Source organism: Xenopus laevis, chromosome 7L (genome assembly GCF_017654675.1).
Source record: "Xenopus laevis strain J_2021 chromosome 7L, Xenopus_laevis_v10.1, whole genome shotgun sequence".
Taxonomy (NCBI): Eukaryota; Metazoa; Chordata; class Amphibia; order Anura; family Pipidae; genus Xenopus; species Xenopus laevis.
This window is the reverse complement of record NC_054383.1, coordinates 91,700,356-91,713,316: the sequence shown is the minus strand read 5'-3', so window position 1 is coordinate 91,713,316 and position 12,961 is coordinate 91,700,356. Positions and strand designations below refer to the sequence as shown.

At 38.9% G+C, this 12,961-nt stretch overlaps 1 protein-coding gene across 1 annotated transcript in view; it reads left to right on the top strand.

The window, feature by feature from the left end:
* LOC108696531 (arginine-glutamic acid dipeptide repeats protein-like) overlaps window positions 1-12,671 on the top strand; it is a 46,560-nt gene extending 33,889 nt beyond the window's left edge. Inside the window, exons 15-18 of the mRNA XM_041569334.1 lie at window positions 1,166-1,237; window positions 7,581-7,727; window positions 8,592-8,772; window positions 10,351-12,671. Coding sequence (XP_041425268.1) covers window positions 1,166-1,237; window positions 7,581-7,727; window positions 8,592-8,772; window positions 10,351-10,384 — 434 coding nt within the window. The 3' untranslated portion in view covers window positions 10,385-12,671. The remainder of the gene's footprint in view (window positions 1-1,165; window positions 1,238-7,580; window positions 7,728-8,591; window positions 8,773-10,350) is intronic.
* The last annotated feature ends 290 nt before the right edge of the window (window positions 12,672-12,961 follow it).

Genomic DNA, 12,961 nt, shown 5'->3' with positions numbered 1-12,961 from the left:
CGTTGTGCAATCAATTGACTTGTACATTTCTTTTCATTGATTTTTATTTGCCTTTTCAATAGGGATGCACCAAATCCAGTATTCAGTTCGGGATTTGGCCTTTTTCAGCAGGATTTGGCCCAACCAAATCCTAATTTGACTATACAAATTAGGGGTGGGTATGGAAAACATGTAACTTTTTGTTACAAAACAAGGAAGAAAAAAGTTTCCCCCTTTTTCCCTTTCTGTCCCTAATTTGCATATGCAAATCAGGATTTGCTTCTGTATTCGCCGAAACTTTCATGAAGTATTCGGAGATTTGCACACAGAAATGAGTAGTGGGCAGGCACCACTCCGGAACACCAAAAATCAGTCATTTATGATCATGATGTAAATTAAGACTTTTTGTACTATTTCAAAAATTTTAGCTCCTGGATTTTACTGATTGACTGATCTTTGGTGTTCCAGAGGGGTGCCTGCCCGCTACTCAAGTTTTCTGTGTGTTCCTCCCCTTTGCTGAAGGTCTGGGGCATGAGCACCCGGACCCATCGTGAAAAGCGGTAAGCTTGTGCTTTTATTCCTAATATCCATGCTTCGTAAAGGTTTCTGTTTGATTATTCAGGGATTTAGCCAAATCCCAAATAGTGGATTCGGTGCATCGCTACTTTTCAACATGTATTGGATAGACGGAAAATAGCAACTATAGCTTTGTAAGTATCTGGTGTCCATATAAAAAAAGGGAAAGAGAAAAGATAGACTTATACATTTCAATCTTTTGGCTGCACCAGGAGAAAAATATTTTGCTCTGAACCATTATAGTGAAAACGACACAGATTTATTGAGTGTATACTACAACATGTTTTATATGTAAAACCATTCCAAATGAAGCATGTTTAAGATAGTTTACAGTACCTGAATGTTAACATTCTCTCTCCTTAAATAATTCACATTTTATGTTAGAAACAAATGTGTCATGTTATTTATAAACCTTCAATTAGAATCACAAAGCCTGAATTTTCACAGTGCCAAACCCCAATAAACCCACACTGACAGATCAAACGTAGGGTTGTTCAATTCCCATTCTGGCCAAACCAGCCTGTTCTTTAAGAATCCAAAAAGCCTTTGTGTTGATGCATCTGTGTGACTTTGTAAAGACACATCTTATGATATTATGTGTTTTTAATAGACTGCTGCTGTAACTCTAAGTCTTGGCCGGGCGTGGCTGAAAACGGGACATGTGTTCCAGTCCACTTTCCTGGTAAATGAATACAATGATTTCTATTGAGGATAAGGACTTGGGAGACCGGGAGAACACTCCAAAGTGAGAAGCGAGCCTAAATTTTAAATGTGAGAGATGATAGCAGGGTGACCCATAGTTTAAGCAGCTGACTCGTGTTGGCCAGTTGTTGACTAAACACCGCTCGCTTGGCTTGAGCCTCAGTAAATGCTCATTTCCCTTTTATGAAAGGCAAGGTAATACCTGCTGTGTTTACTGGGGACAACAAGACACAATGAATGATTTGCTGTGCATCTGAATTATTAACAACACATGCAGCTGTATAATACAGAGTGGGCTGGTAGAGTACAGTAGATGCTTGCAGCAATATAGAACTGTTCACCATTGTGCTTCCCTGTGGCTAGAGCTTTGTTGGTTGAGAATTTTGGGATCTGCCCTGGCTAATTATACATAAAGCTTTCAGAATGGCATTGCCTGGGATCTTTGTAGTACATTGGTATTGACACCAGCATTTTCCATTGGCATTATTCTTATCACCTCCCAGAGACGACATGTTCTAAAGAGCTCTCGCCAGTATATTTTTATAGATCATGCATTCATCAAAGAAACTCTTTCCTTGCCTGGGTTTTACTTTGTAGGGAACACACCCTTATATTCAACTTGGGTAAACGTTTCACACCCATGGGATATTGGTAGTCGTTTGTGAGTGAGCTTGAGGTGCGGCTCACCAACCCCATGGATATTGCTTCCAGTGGCCTTAAAGGGGAATTAAAGTTTAACTAAAGAAGTGGGCAGAAATGTTGTACATTATGTTTTGAGATTCTGTACCAGCCCAAGGCAACCATGGCCCTTTAGCTTGGAAGATCAGTGTCTCCAAAGATGCCTCAGTAGCTCCCCAACTTCTTTTCTGTTGATTCAGTGCACATGCTCTGTGCTGATGTCACTTACTGAGCTTAGGGACCCACACAAAATATACAGTACACATAGAATATAAATGTCACAATATAAGGCTGATTAGTAATTAATACAGATAATTACTACATGGCAGCACCCAGTGCAATTAGCATCAGAATGTAATAATCAGCCCTGTAGCATCAGTTTATATTACAGACAAACCTCATTTTCTGCTTGATAATTTGCAACAACCCCGAAACTTAGTTTCTCAACAGCTGCTCAGAGTAGACTGAGCATGTGAGTGTCACAGACACTTTCCAAGATGGTGACCCCCCTGTGACAAGTTTGAAGTCCTGGATCATTGCTGCTATTTAGAAGCTGAAATTTTAGGCTGGTGTAATAAGTTCAGTATATAAAATATGGCATTTTTAGCCTTATTCATTTTTAGCCTTATTCATTTTTAGCCTTATTCATTTTTAGGGTTTAATTCTCCTTTAAACCATGTGCATAGAGGCAAGTTCTGTAGGCATAAAGACCGTATGTATTGTCAAACAGAGCCTCCTGTAGGCTGCCAGTCCACATGAAGGTGATCAAATAGCCAATCACAGTCCTTATTTGGTACCCAAAGAAATGTTTGCATGCTTGTTTTGCTCCCCAATGAATGTGGCTCATGGGTAAAAAAAGATTGGGATAAATGATCAGTGAGGAAACAAGTTGGGATTGTTGATGACAAAATCCATGAGCTTAACCACGTCATTGCAGCTTTGATGGGAAAGCTAGTATATATCTTCATATAGTGCCAGCGAAGTCTGTTACCTACACTTTTGTTGTTTATTCATTTACTGATGCTTGGTACCCAATGCAGTTGTAGTCACTTTCTGTACCCATTGCTAGAAAAAAAATAGCATGACTTTAAAGCTGGTTATACAAAATCTCATGCTGCATGGCAAATAAGCTCTTCTTATAGGTGCATGTTGCATCTGTGTTAGTGATAATCCTTGTTATACAAGAAGTGTATGTGTCCTCTATCAACTGAACTAACAATTCTAATCATAAATGACTGCTTTTATTTTGTACAAGCTGGGATGAAATTTGATTTATAATATAGACGATAATAGCCCGTAGTGTGTTTCTCGTTTAACATGGCAGAGCGTCCTTAAATATGCGAATAAGGTACTTTCATTTAGTTGATGAATAGTTTGTTATAGGATCTATTATCCAGAACCTGAGCTTTCTGGATATGTTGTCTTTCTGTATTTTAGATTACCTGTGTTATAATTTACTACACACCATGGGAGCTGATCTATGATCATGGATTAAAGTTTTTTTTAGGGTAGATGCCTAGAACAATCTGTGTGACATGTCACTCTATGATTCATGTGAATGGCTGGCTTGGAGGTTTTGATGACCAAACGCTTACGATTCCAGTAGGAAAGAGCAGTGCAAGTCGCTCTTGGTTCCCAAAAATTATTTCAAATGCTGATTTATGATTTTCTGAAATTATAATCTAATCTTCAATTAATTTTCGTTGTAGAAGATATTAAAACACAAAAGGCATAGCATTACTGTTTACATGCATTAAAAAATTCCAGTCTAATGATTAGTTATAAAACAACGACCATACTAAAAGGAAAACTGCCATATTTGTCTTGCTTTTCATGAAACTTTTGGCTATAAAGTAAGACTCACAAAGATGGACATTGAAGATTCGTGAATCCAACCACCGGATGAAATAAAAACAATGTTATCACGTCAATGCATTGGCTAATTTAATGCTACCTTGGTGAACAAAAATATCAGTTCCTATCAAAAACATGACATTTTTTATTGGTTCCAAACTTTTGAACTCTAGTGTAAATAAAACAATGATCAAGTCAATTAACCCATGGCCCGGGCCAATTAGCTTTGCTTGTTGATTAGTTGCCAGTCAGGCATTGGACCAGTTTAAGGACTGAAGATGGAAAAGAGAATATTTGGATAAAATGAATCTGGCTTCAGTGGTTAAAATAGATTGAGTTAAATGATGCTCTTATAAGGAAGGTGTTGATCGGGTCAGCACCATAAAAGCTACAGACACATTATTATTATTATTATGTTTAATAACACACCAGCATCAATATAATTGTGACGTTGTTCTATGTGTGTGTGTATGTATATGTATGTATGTGTATATAGATATAGATATATATATATATATATATATATATATATATATATATATATATATATATATATATATATATATATATTAGAGATTAAATACTCTGTAGCTTTGTTTGTAAATAAATGTATATAAAATGATAAAATTCAATTGGTGATTATGGATTATTTAAGGTATTGACAAGAGGTGATGTTTTGTCAATGTGGGTGCTGGTGACAACATCCAAAAATAAATGTGTTTGCAGTAAATATGTTCTGTATGAGCCAAAGAACATATGATGGCAGTGGTTGGTAATGTTAGTGTTGTTTAGGTCATGTCAGACTATACAGATAATGAAATTAAGTTTGGCACCTTTATGTAGAGTCCTCTATAGGCACAGGCTACAGGATTGTTTGGACTTATCCTTGGTTTCTTTTTAGGGGAAGCTTGTGCAATTTACTCAACAAGATTGGTTTTGTTATTCGATGTGCTAAAACAAATCCAGGGCTATTTTGCTGCTGCACCACAATGGTGACTTGATAAAGTAAGGACTTTGTGCTTGTGTGTATACTATAATATAGTATAAAGATTTCCCATTCTATGAGCCAGTTAGCCACTCTTTGGAGACCAAATTATTATAAAATAATGTCTATGTAATTGTATTGGGCAAGTTGCAGCCCTTGTTGCCAGAATGACGCTTTAGCATTCATGTGTGTGTAGGGTCTGCTGTGTATTTATTGCCCTATAATTAGTACTTGGATATTCAGATTACATCTCTTTATAGCGGAAACATCTGTACTTTTACCCTGGACCATTTTATATATCATACTTCTTTTCATTTTGTTGTATACATTTTGTTTTACGCCTGTCAATTCCTGTTTCATTACATGGCTCTTTAAAGTAAAGAGATGCCTTGTATATGAGTAGTTTTTATCTTACTTAAAGAGCTAGTTATGCCCAAAATGAAAGGGTTTCTATGCCTTTTAACTTAATATATTATTTGTTGTTTGCTTCTAAAGGTAAGCACTAAGACTATTGTATTCTGAACAACTTGTATGGATATTAGCAGGGCCCCCATTACCCATATAGCAACTATAGGATAAAGGTAGGGGCCAGGAAATATTGCATTTAGTGGATTTGAACAGATTGATATTTTTAAATCAAATGTTTTTTTCATATGGATATTACTGGTTTTATGTTGTTTATACAGTGTTGTGGTTTAGTGTTTATCTTACACTATTTATAAGCTGGGCGCCATTTATATTAGTCTGTAGGGGTCAAATTAATGGGCTACTATTACTAGCTAAGTAAGCGGACAGTCACACCAGTCTGATGTTTGTTCCTATTAGTTTATTAGATACCTATTAGTGGTGGCAGGTTATTTCTGTGTTTTATTTTTTCCTGTTTCCAAAAATGGGGCATTGACTTCATTTCTATTCCATAGTGACCTCTACTGATCATTAAGTGGGGTAGGACAGGCAAAATCATCGTTATTTACATACAAATGAAACCTAATCGGGCCCTAAAGCACAAATTCCAAGCGGGGTTTTTTTGCAGCTTTTCCAAGTTCCAGTTAGTGTCCATGCCAACTGTATCAATGATGCCACCAGCAGACCGAGGGTGCTGAAACTACCTATAGGTTATTCTGATTTTTTTTTTCTGCTGCTCTGCAAAATGAATACTTAAGCAACAGATAATTTACATCATATGAAGTGGCATTTTAAAGAATCTTAGCAAACTGGTCTAAATATTTAAGTAAATATTGCCCTACATCTCTTGCCTTGAGCCACCATTTTGTGATGGTCTGTGTGCTGCCTCAGAGATCACCTGACCAGAAATACTACAACTCTAACTGTAACAGGAAGAAGTGTGGAAGCAAAAGCCACAACTCTGTCTGTTAAGGGGCTCATGTGACCTAACAAGTATAGTTTGCTGGTATGTTTGTGTGCACAGTGAACCGTATGATCCCAGGGGACGGCCCTTATTCTTTAAAATGGCAGTTTTCTATTTATGATTACCCAATGGCACATACTACTAGAAAAGTATATTATTATGAAAATTCTTTATTTACATGAAGCAGGGTTTTACATATGAGCTGTTTTATAGAGACCTACATTGTTTTGGGGGTATAGTTTTCCTTTAAGCTTTTTGAAAAGTAAACATAATTTCAAGCAACTTTGCAATATACATCAATTATAAAATATGCAGACATATCATGATTTTTAATGGTTTGGAACAGTTCCCTAAGCCTAGCCCCCTGCTCTCCTACTGATCTGTCTGACTACTTTGCTGAGCTGGCAGACTACTGTTACTTTGTATCAACAGCCAGCTGTCCTCGCAGTGCAATGCATTGTGGGTTATGTAGTTCCTGCATGCTGTCTGTAAGCTCTGTAAGTAACGTCGGTGTTTAGTCCCTCCTTCCCTGTTAGGATTTCAAATGATGCAGAAAGAGAAGACCTGTTACAGCTGGATTGCAGCATAGAAAATGGCATTTATTTATACTTTTTTGAAGAAACATGTAACTGTGATGGGTATATTAGGGGTTTCTGTGTTATGTGGGCCTCTTTATAAAATTTTTGTTTGGAAGCCGGCGTTCCCCTTTAAATATATGTTGTGTTGTAATATATTGAATGAAATAAAGTCCAGTCAGTCTAGAGGTTCCAGTAATCGACTGAATGCAAGTGACGACTTCTGCCGAAACTGCCAGCTGCTCCACTCCTCATTTTTCAGCTCACTAATAACTGTTAACTAACAACTGGAGGGCAGCAAACAGATTGACCTGATGGGAGATTTGCACCCTCCGGCTTGTGCACTATAGCTGTCGGGGTCACTTTATATCAACAATTTTATTTTTTGTAAAGGAGTGCAATGCAAAGAAAACAGTTTTGCTGCAGGGGTAGGTGATTAGTGGGGCAGACTTTTATGTGTCTGAAAACTACAGCCTTCCCTTTCAGCAAAGCTGCTCCCTGGCAGCTACAAATAAATATGGCAGCTATACACTGCTCAGGTGTGAGACAGCACCGCGTTATGACACCTGCCCTCTAAATAACATTGAATTAGTAGTCCTTACAGCTTCTGCCATTAGAAATCATGTCCATTTTTTTATTTGCTTCTTTAATCAGGTAAGTGTGTGTGTGTGACTTGAGATATGTGCCTGTAATAAAGCTTTATTTGCACTAACCAAGTCTGCTGCTACTAGTTGGTTAGTGAGGGCAGATCCGATCTGACGCTCGCAAACCCAATCTCCCAGTCCAGATCTCTCTAATTTGTATTGTTCGTGCCTGATTCTGCTTGATGTTACAAATGCCTAATTGTGTTTTGTTTTTCCAGGGTCTGCAGGTCCTGTTCACCCATTGGTGGATCCCTTGGTTGCTGGGCCTCATCTGGCACGCTTCCCATACCCACCTGGTACCATTCCCAACCCATTGCTGGGACAACCTCCCCATGAGCATGAAATGCTTCGACACCCTGTTTTTGGTCAGTAACAAATGCTTATGCAAAGCAACACATGCAAAGTCTTTGTGAAGAGTCGGAAAATGTTATCCTTATTAGGCAATAAACAGAAATAGCTTATCTGACAGCTCAAAGAACATGGGCTGCAAGCACTCTGTGCATATATGGTGTATCTTATCTCCCAATACTGTTCATTTTTAGACTTTCTTACCATAGTTTTCAAAATACCCTATAGCAGACACTTAAAAGGGATACTGTCATGGGGAAAAATCAAAACGCATCAGTTAATAGTGCTGCTCCAGCAGAATTCTGCACTGAAATCCATTTCCATACATTTTTGTATATTTAATTTTGAAATCTGGCATGGGGCTAGACATATTGTCGGTTTCCCAGCTGCCCTCAGTCATGTGACGAGCTCTGATAAACTTCAGTCAGTCTTTACTGCTTTACTGCAAGTTGGTGGGATATTACCGCCTTCCCCCACCCCCCCAGCAGCCCATCATCAGAACAATGGGAAGGTAATCCGATAAATGCTCCCTAACACAATGGAGTGCTGGTAGATATGAGAACAGCACTCAATAGTAAAATCCAGGTCCCACTGCACATTCAGTTGCAATTAGTAGGAGAAACAACAGCCTGTCAGAAAGCAGTGCAGGCTCTTTCTGAAAGCTCATGACCAGACAAAATGACTTGATGGCTGCCTACATACCAATATTACAACTAAAAAAAAATACACTTGTGGTTCAAGAATGAAATTTTATATTGTAGAGTGAATTATTTGCACTGTAAACAGTGTAATTTAGAAATAAAAACTACATCATAAAAATCATGACAGAATCCCTTTAAGTAGGTGTCTATTGACTCTCATTTCTTTACATTCTTTCACAGGTACCCCTTACCCTCGGGACCTGCCTGCAGGTCTCCCACCTCCAATGTCTGCTGCCCACCAGCTTCAAGCTATGCATGCTCAGTCTCATGAGTTACAGAGGTTAGCAATGGAGCAGCAATGGTTACACGGGCACCCTCACATGCACGGAGGGCACTTACCCAGCCAAGAAGATTATTACAGGTAAGATTTCATTCCAGCAAGTCTCTGCCAACATGCTAGCTGCTGTATATATTCTGAATCACCCAAAATGAAATGACCCACCACCACAATCGTACTACGATTAGTATACCTGAAACAGAATACTGACAATCTGCTCTGTGTGGTTCGGCCCAATTTCACAGTATATGTCAGGGTACATAGCTCAAGTCTGCAACTCATGTTCACACAACTTTAAAGGGGTAGTTCAACTTTAAGTTAATTGTTAGTATTCTATAGAATGCTAATTCTAAGCAACTTTTCAATTAGTCTTCATTATTTATATTTTATAGTTTTTTTTTTTTAATTATTTGCCTTCTTCTTCTGACACTTTCAAATAGGGGTCACTGACCCCATCTAAAAAACAAACGCTCTGTAATGTTACCAATGTATTGTCATATTACTTTTTATTACTTCTCTTTCTATTCAGACTCTCTCCCATTCATATTCCAGTATCTTATTCAAATCAGTGCATGGTTGCTAGAGTAATTTGGTCCTTAGTTACCAGACTGCTTTAAAATGCAAACTGAAGAGCTGCTGAATAAAGAGCTAAATAACTCAAAAACCTTAAATAATAAAAAATCTAAATCAATTTCAAATTGTCTCACAATATCACTCTCTACATCAGTGGTCCCCAACCAGTAGCTCGCGAGCATCTTGATCAGGAGCCCCTTGGATGTTGCTCCCAGTGACCTCAAAGCAGGTGCTTATTTTTGAATTCCAGGCTTAGGGGCAAGTTTTGGTTTCATAAAAACCAAGTGTACTGCCAAACAAAGCCTCATGTAGGCTACCAGTCCACATAGGGGCTACCAAACAGCCAATCACAGCCCTTATTTGACATTCTCATGGACTTGTTCATGCTTGTGTTGCTCTCCAACTCTTTTTATATTTAAATGTGGCTCACAAGTAAAAAAGGTTGGGGATCCCTGCTCTACATCATACTAAAAGTTAATTTAAAGGTGAACACCCCCCTTTAATCATGCGCCCTATAGAGAAGTTGATTTTGTACTTTCTCTTTAGGGTAAGGGCATACCTGGAGATTCGGGTAGATTTAGTCGCCCGGCTACTAATTGCCTCTACTTTGGGGCGACTAATCTCCCTGAACTGCTTCAGTGAGAAAACACCTGTGCCAATGCACTTGCGACACTTCGATTTACGAATGTCGCCTGAAGTTTCCTCACGAGTAAACTTTAGGTGACTCCGGAAATCGAAGAGCCGTGAGTGCACTGGCGCAGGCGTTTTTTTATTGAAGCAGACGGAAGACACAGGGAAGCATTTTGGGGAGATTAGTCGCCCCAATAAAGAGGCGATTAGTCACTGCACAACTAAATCTCCCCAAATCACTGACCTTTAGTGGTATTGTACCTGTAGCATTTGCAATATAGTAACTCCCGCAGGCTGTACAAAGGTAAATATGCCAAATATTTTATGCACACATTAGTTGTCCCGTGTGCTTTGCTCTCTGAGGTGTGAATAAATGAAAGATCAGCCCACTTTATACTTGTTTTTACAGTTTTTACATCAAGGCCCAAGCAAATCCTGAAATGTTGTCCTTTTTTTCAGTCGACTGAAGAAAGAAGGGGACAAACAGTTGTAACAACGTGACCATGGATCCTTCCCTCCCCTCCATCCCTCCTTAGGAGAGTCAGGCTCCATACAACGGGTCCCCAGAGGCTGCGCAGATTTCTTCTGTATTTAAGACTCGCTACACCCTTTCCTTCATCTGTAGAGAAGACACCTCAAAGCCGTCCTGGAAGTTCCCTGCATGACACACATTCTTCCCCAGCCTCGGGAGGGAGCAGGTTTGGGGGAGAGGGAGGGCAGTCGATGGACAATGGGAACAGTTTAGACTTTTTCTCCTCACATTCTGGAGGTACAAAGACCCATATATTCACTTACTGTGTGTGATTGATGCGACAGACTTCTTACCCTCCAACCGCACCCAGGGGTCTCTAGTGCTGTGATACAGATAATTCCATTTTTTATTACATTGTCAGGAGACTGCGATCATTGTACAAAGTTGCTCCTGTCTGTCCACTGACTACAATCATTCTGAGAGCAAGGGCTGGTGGAACGTTCTCAAAAACGTGTCCCTGTATTGCAGTTACCAGCTGTGAGCTCAACCAACTGGAGGCCACCATTGTTTAATCACTTCACTGCCTGCCAGCACTATCCTGTGCCAGCTTGGTGGTTAAGATACACAGAAGAGGAAAGACTTTAGACATTACCAAGAATGCAGTGGTAATGGTATGATCCTAAATCCATGCTATTGCGTTATTATTCGGTTAACTGCTTCTTCCTGTATAAACCTAAGTGATTCCTATTCCCACCTCTTTCCAACTTCCACCACTTCACTGCTCTCCCCTTCTCCAGACTGTGTTTGATCCGTGGAGAGACAGATTTTGGGTTTTTTGTTTTTTTTTTTGTTTTATTCTAATTGTTTTACTCCCAAACGATTCTCCTTACAAGTTATTGTACGTCACTTGTAGATAAGGGGCTACAGCGTTTTAAGTTGTAGATGCAAAATGCACACAGGCTTGTGCGTATCTTCACTTTATAGCATTGAAGTTTCTGCAGGGTTAGAACTTTTATTATTTAATTTATAAGGAAAACGTCCTATATTTTAGTGTTTCGGGCCTGCTATACCTAATGCCAAGGGTTTTATTTGTACAGATTCTATTTAACCTGGGCTATTATTTTTTTATTTCACGTCATTTTTTTTTCCTGTTGTCTGTTTATCTAATTGTTTCCCCCCCCCACACTTCTCTTCCAAAATTACAATAGCAGGTTTTGACACAGGTGAAATGATTTAGCTGTGCAGCTGACAAATATAAAGGCACATTTAGCAACTGAGGTCTATAAGGGCAGGCAGAGGTTGAAGTAAAAGGCAAGGCCTGGGAGCTGCTTCTAGAAGCTTCATGCATGAGAACAGTTGTCCGGATGCTGAAGAATCCTCTTTCACACGGTCTCCTAGCAACCCCCAATCAGGGCACTGTCCCTGCTGTTCTGACTGTTATTTCTGGCACGCGGGATAAAGGCTCAAGCACCCCTTCACTCTTCAACAAGTAGACAACGCCTATTGGTGGCAGATATTAGGGGAAGTTTGCTCCACTGCTGATATGTCTTTTGCCAAACCTTTATTTTTAATAATAATGTCGCCTTTGTTCACCTGTAGCAACATAATGGCAATGCTATATTTTATTATTATTATTATTTTATTATTATTCATATGTCACTTAACCTACATTACACTGAGATCGGGAACAACAGTTGAAGTCTTCTGATGCTACGGGCAACCTCATTTTATCACTTTACATGTTCTCAGTATCAAGCAAGACTGTATGCATTTCTGCAGTATATATACACATCATTTTTGTATGTTTTTTTTTTTTTTGAGTTTAGGGGTGCTTGGTTTCTTGATCTGCGATGGCTGTTTGTGTAAAGCCTGTTCTGGTGATGAGGCCTGCAAGGGTTTGGGATCCAGGCGTCTCCCGTGTGGACAGGCATATGTTCTCTGCTAGAGAGATCAGCACATCCTTATGGCAGAGTATATGTTTAGTAGTTCTGTTTCATTCAGTTTTTTCCCCAGCTTCCTTTGTTACGTTTCTTTTTATTTCCTTTTGTAACCTCTGACGTACCTCGTTCAGCGTGTTAAAATTAAAAAAAATGTAAGGCTACTTGTTTCATGGCACCATTAAGCAGAATGTACATTCAGACTGCTCCATTTCTATATATATCTTGAAGATTTTAATGTATATAGGAGTAGTTTGCCATGGGGGTAGAAACCCAGAAATTCGTGACTTCTGTGTTTTCTCCATTTTGAGTATTTTGTAATTTTTTTGGAAATATTTGTGGACATAAACAATAAAGCAAGCTACACCACAGCCTTTTTTCTTGGGTGGTTTTCTCTGAAATTCCAAGTAAGTATAATAATGTGTGTATTCTATACAGGTATGTATGTATAACTTTATTTGTAAAGCGCTGTTAAGGAGCCGCATCGCTGTACAGTGCATAAAAGTAAAAAAAAAAAATATATATATATATATATATAAGACTCCAATATCCGCACACGCTATCTGGTATTGAATAAGTATCGGGTGCTGTGCTGTAGTTGAACGTTGTACAGGACCAGAGAGTAAGCACACACACCGTATCTTCTTTGCTCCAAAGGATT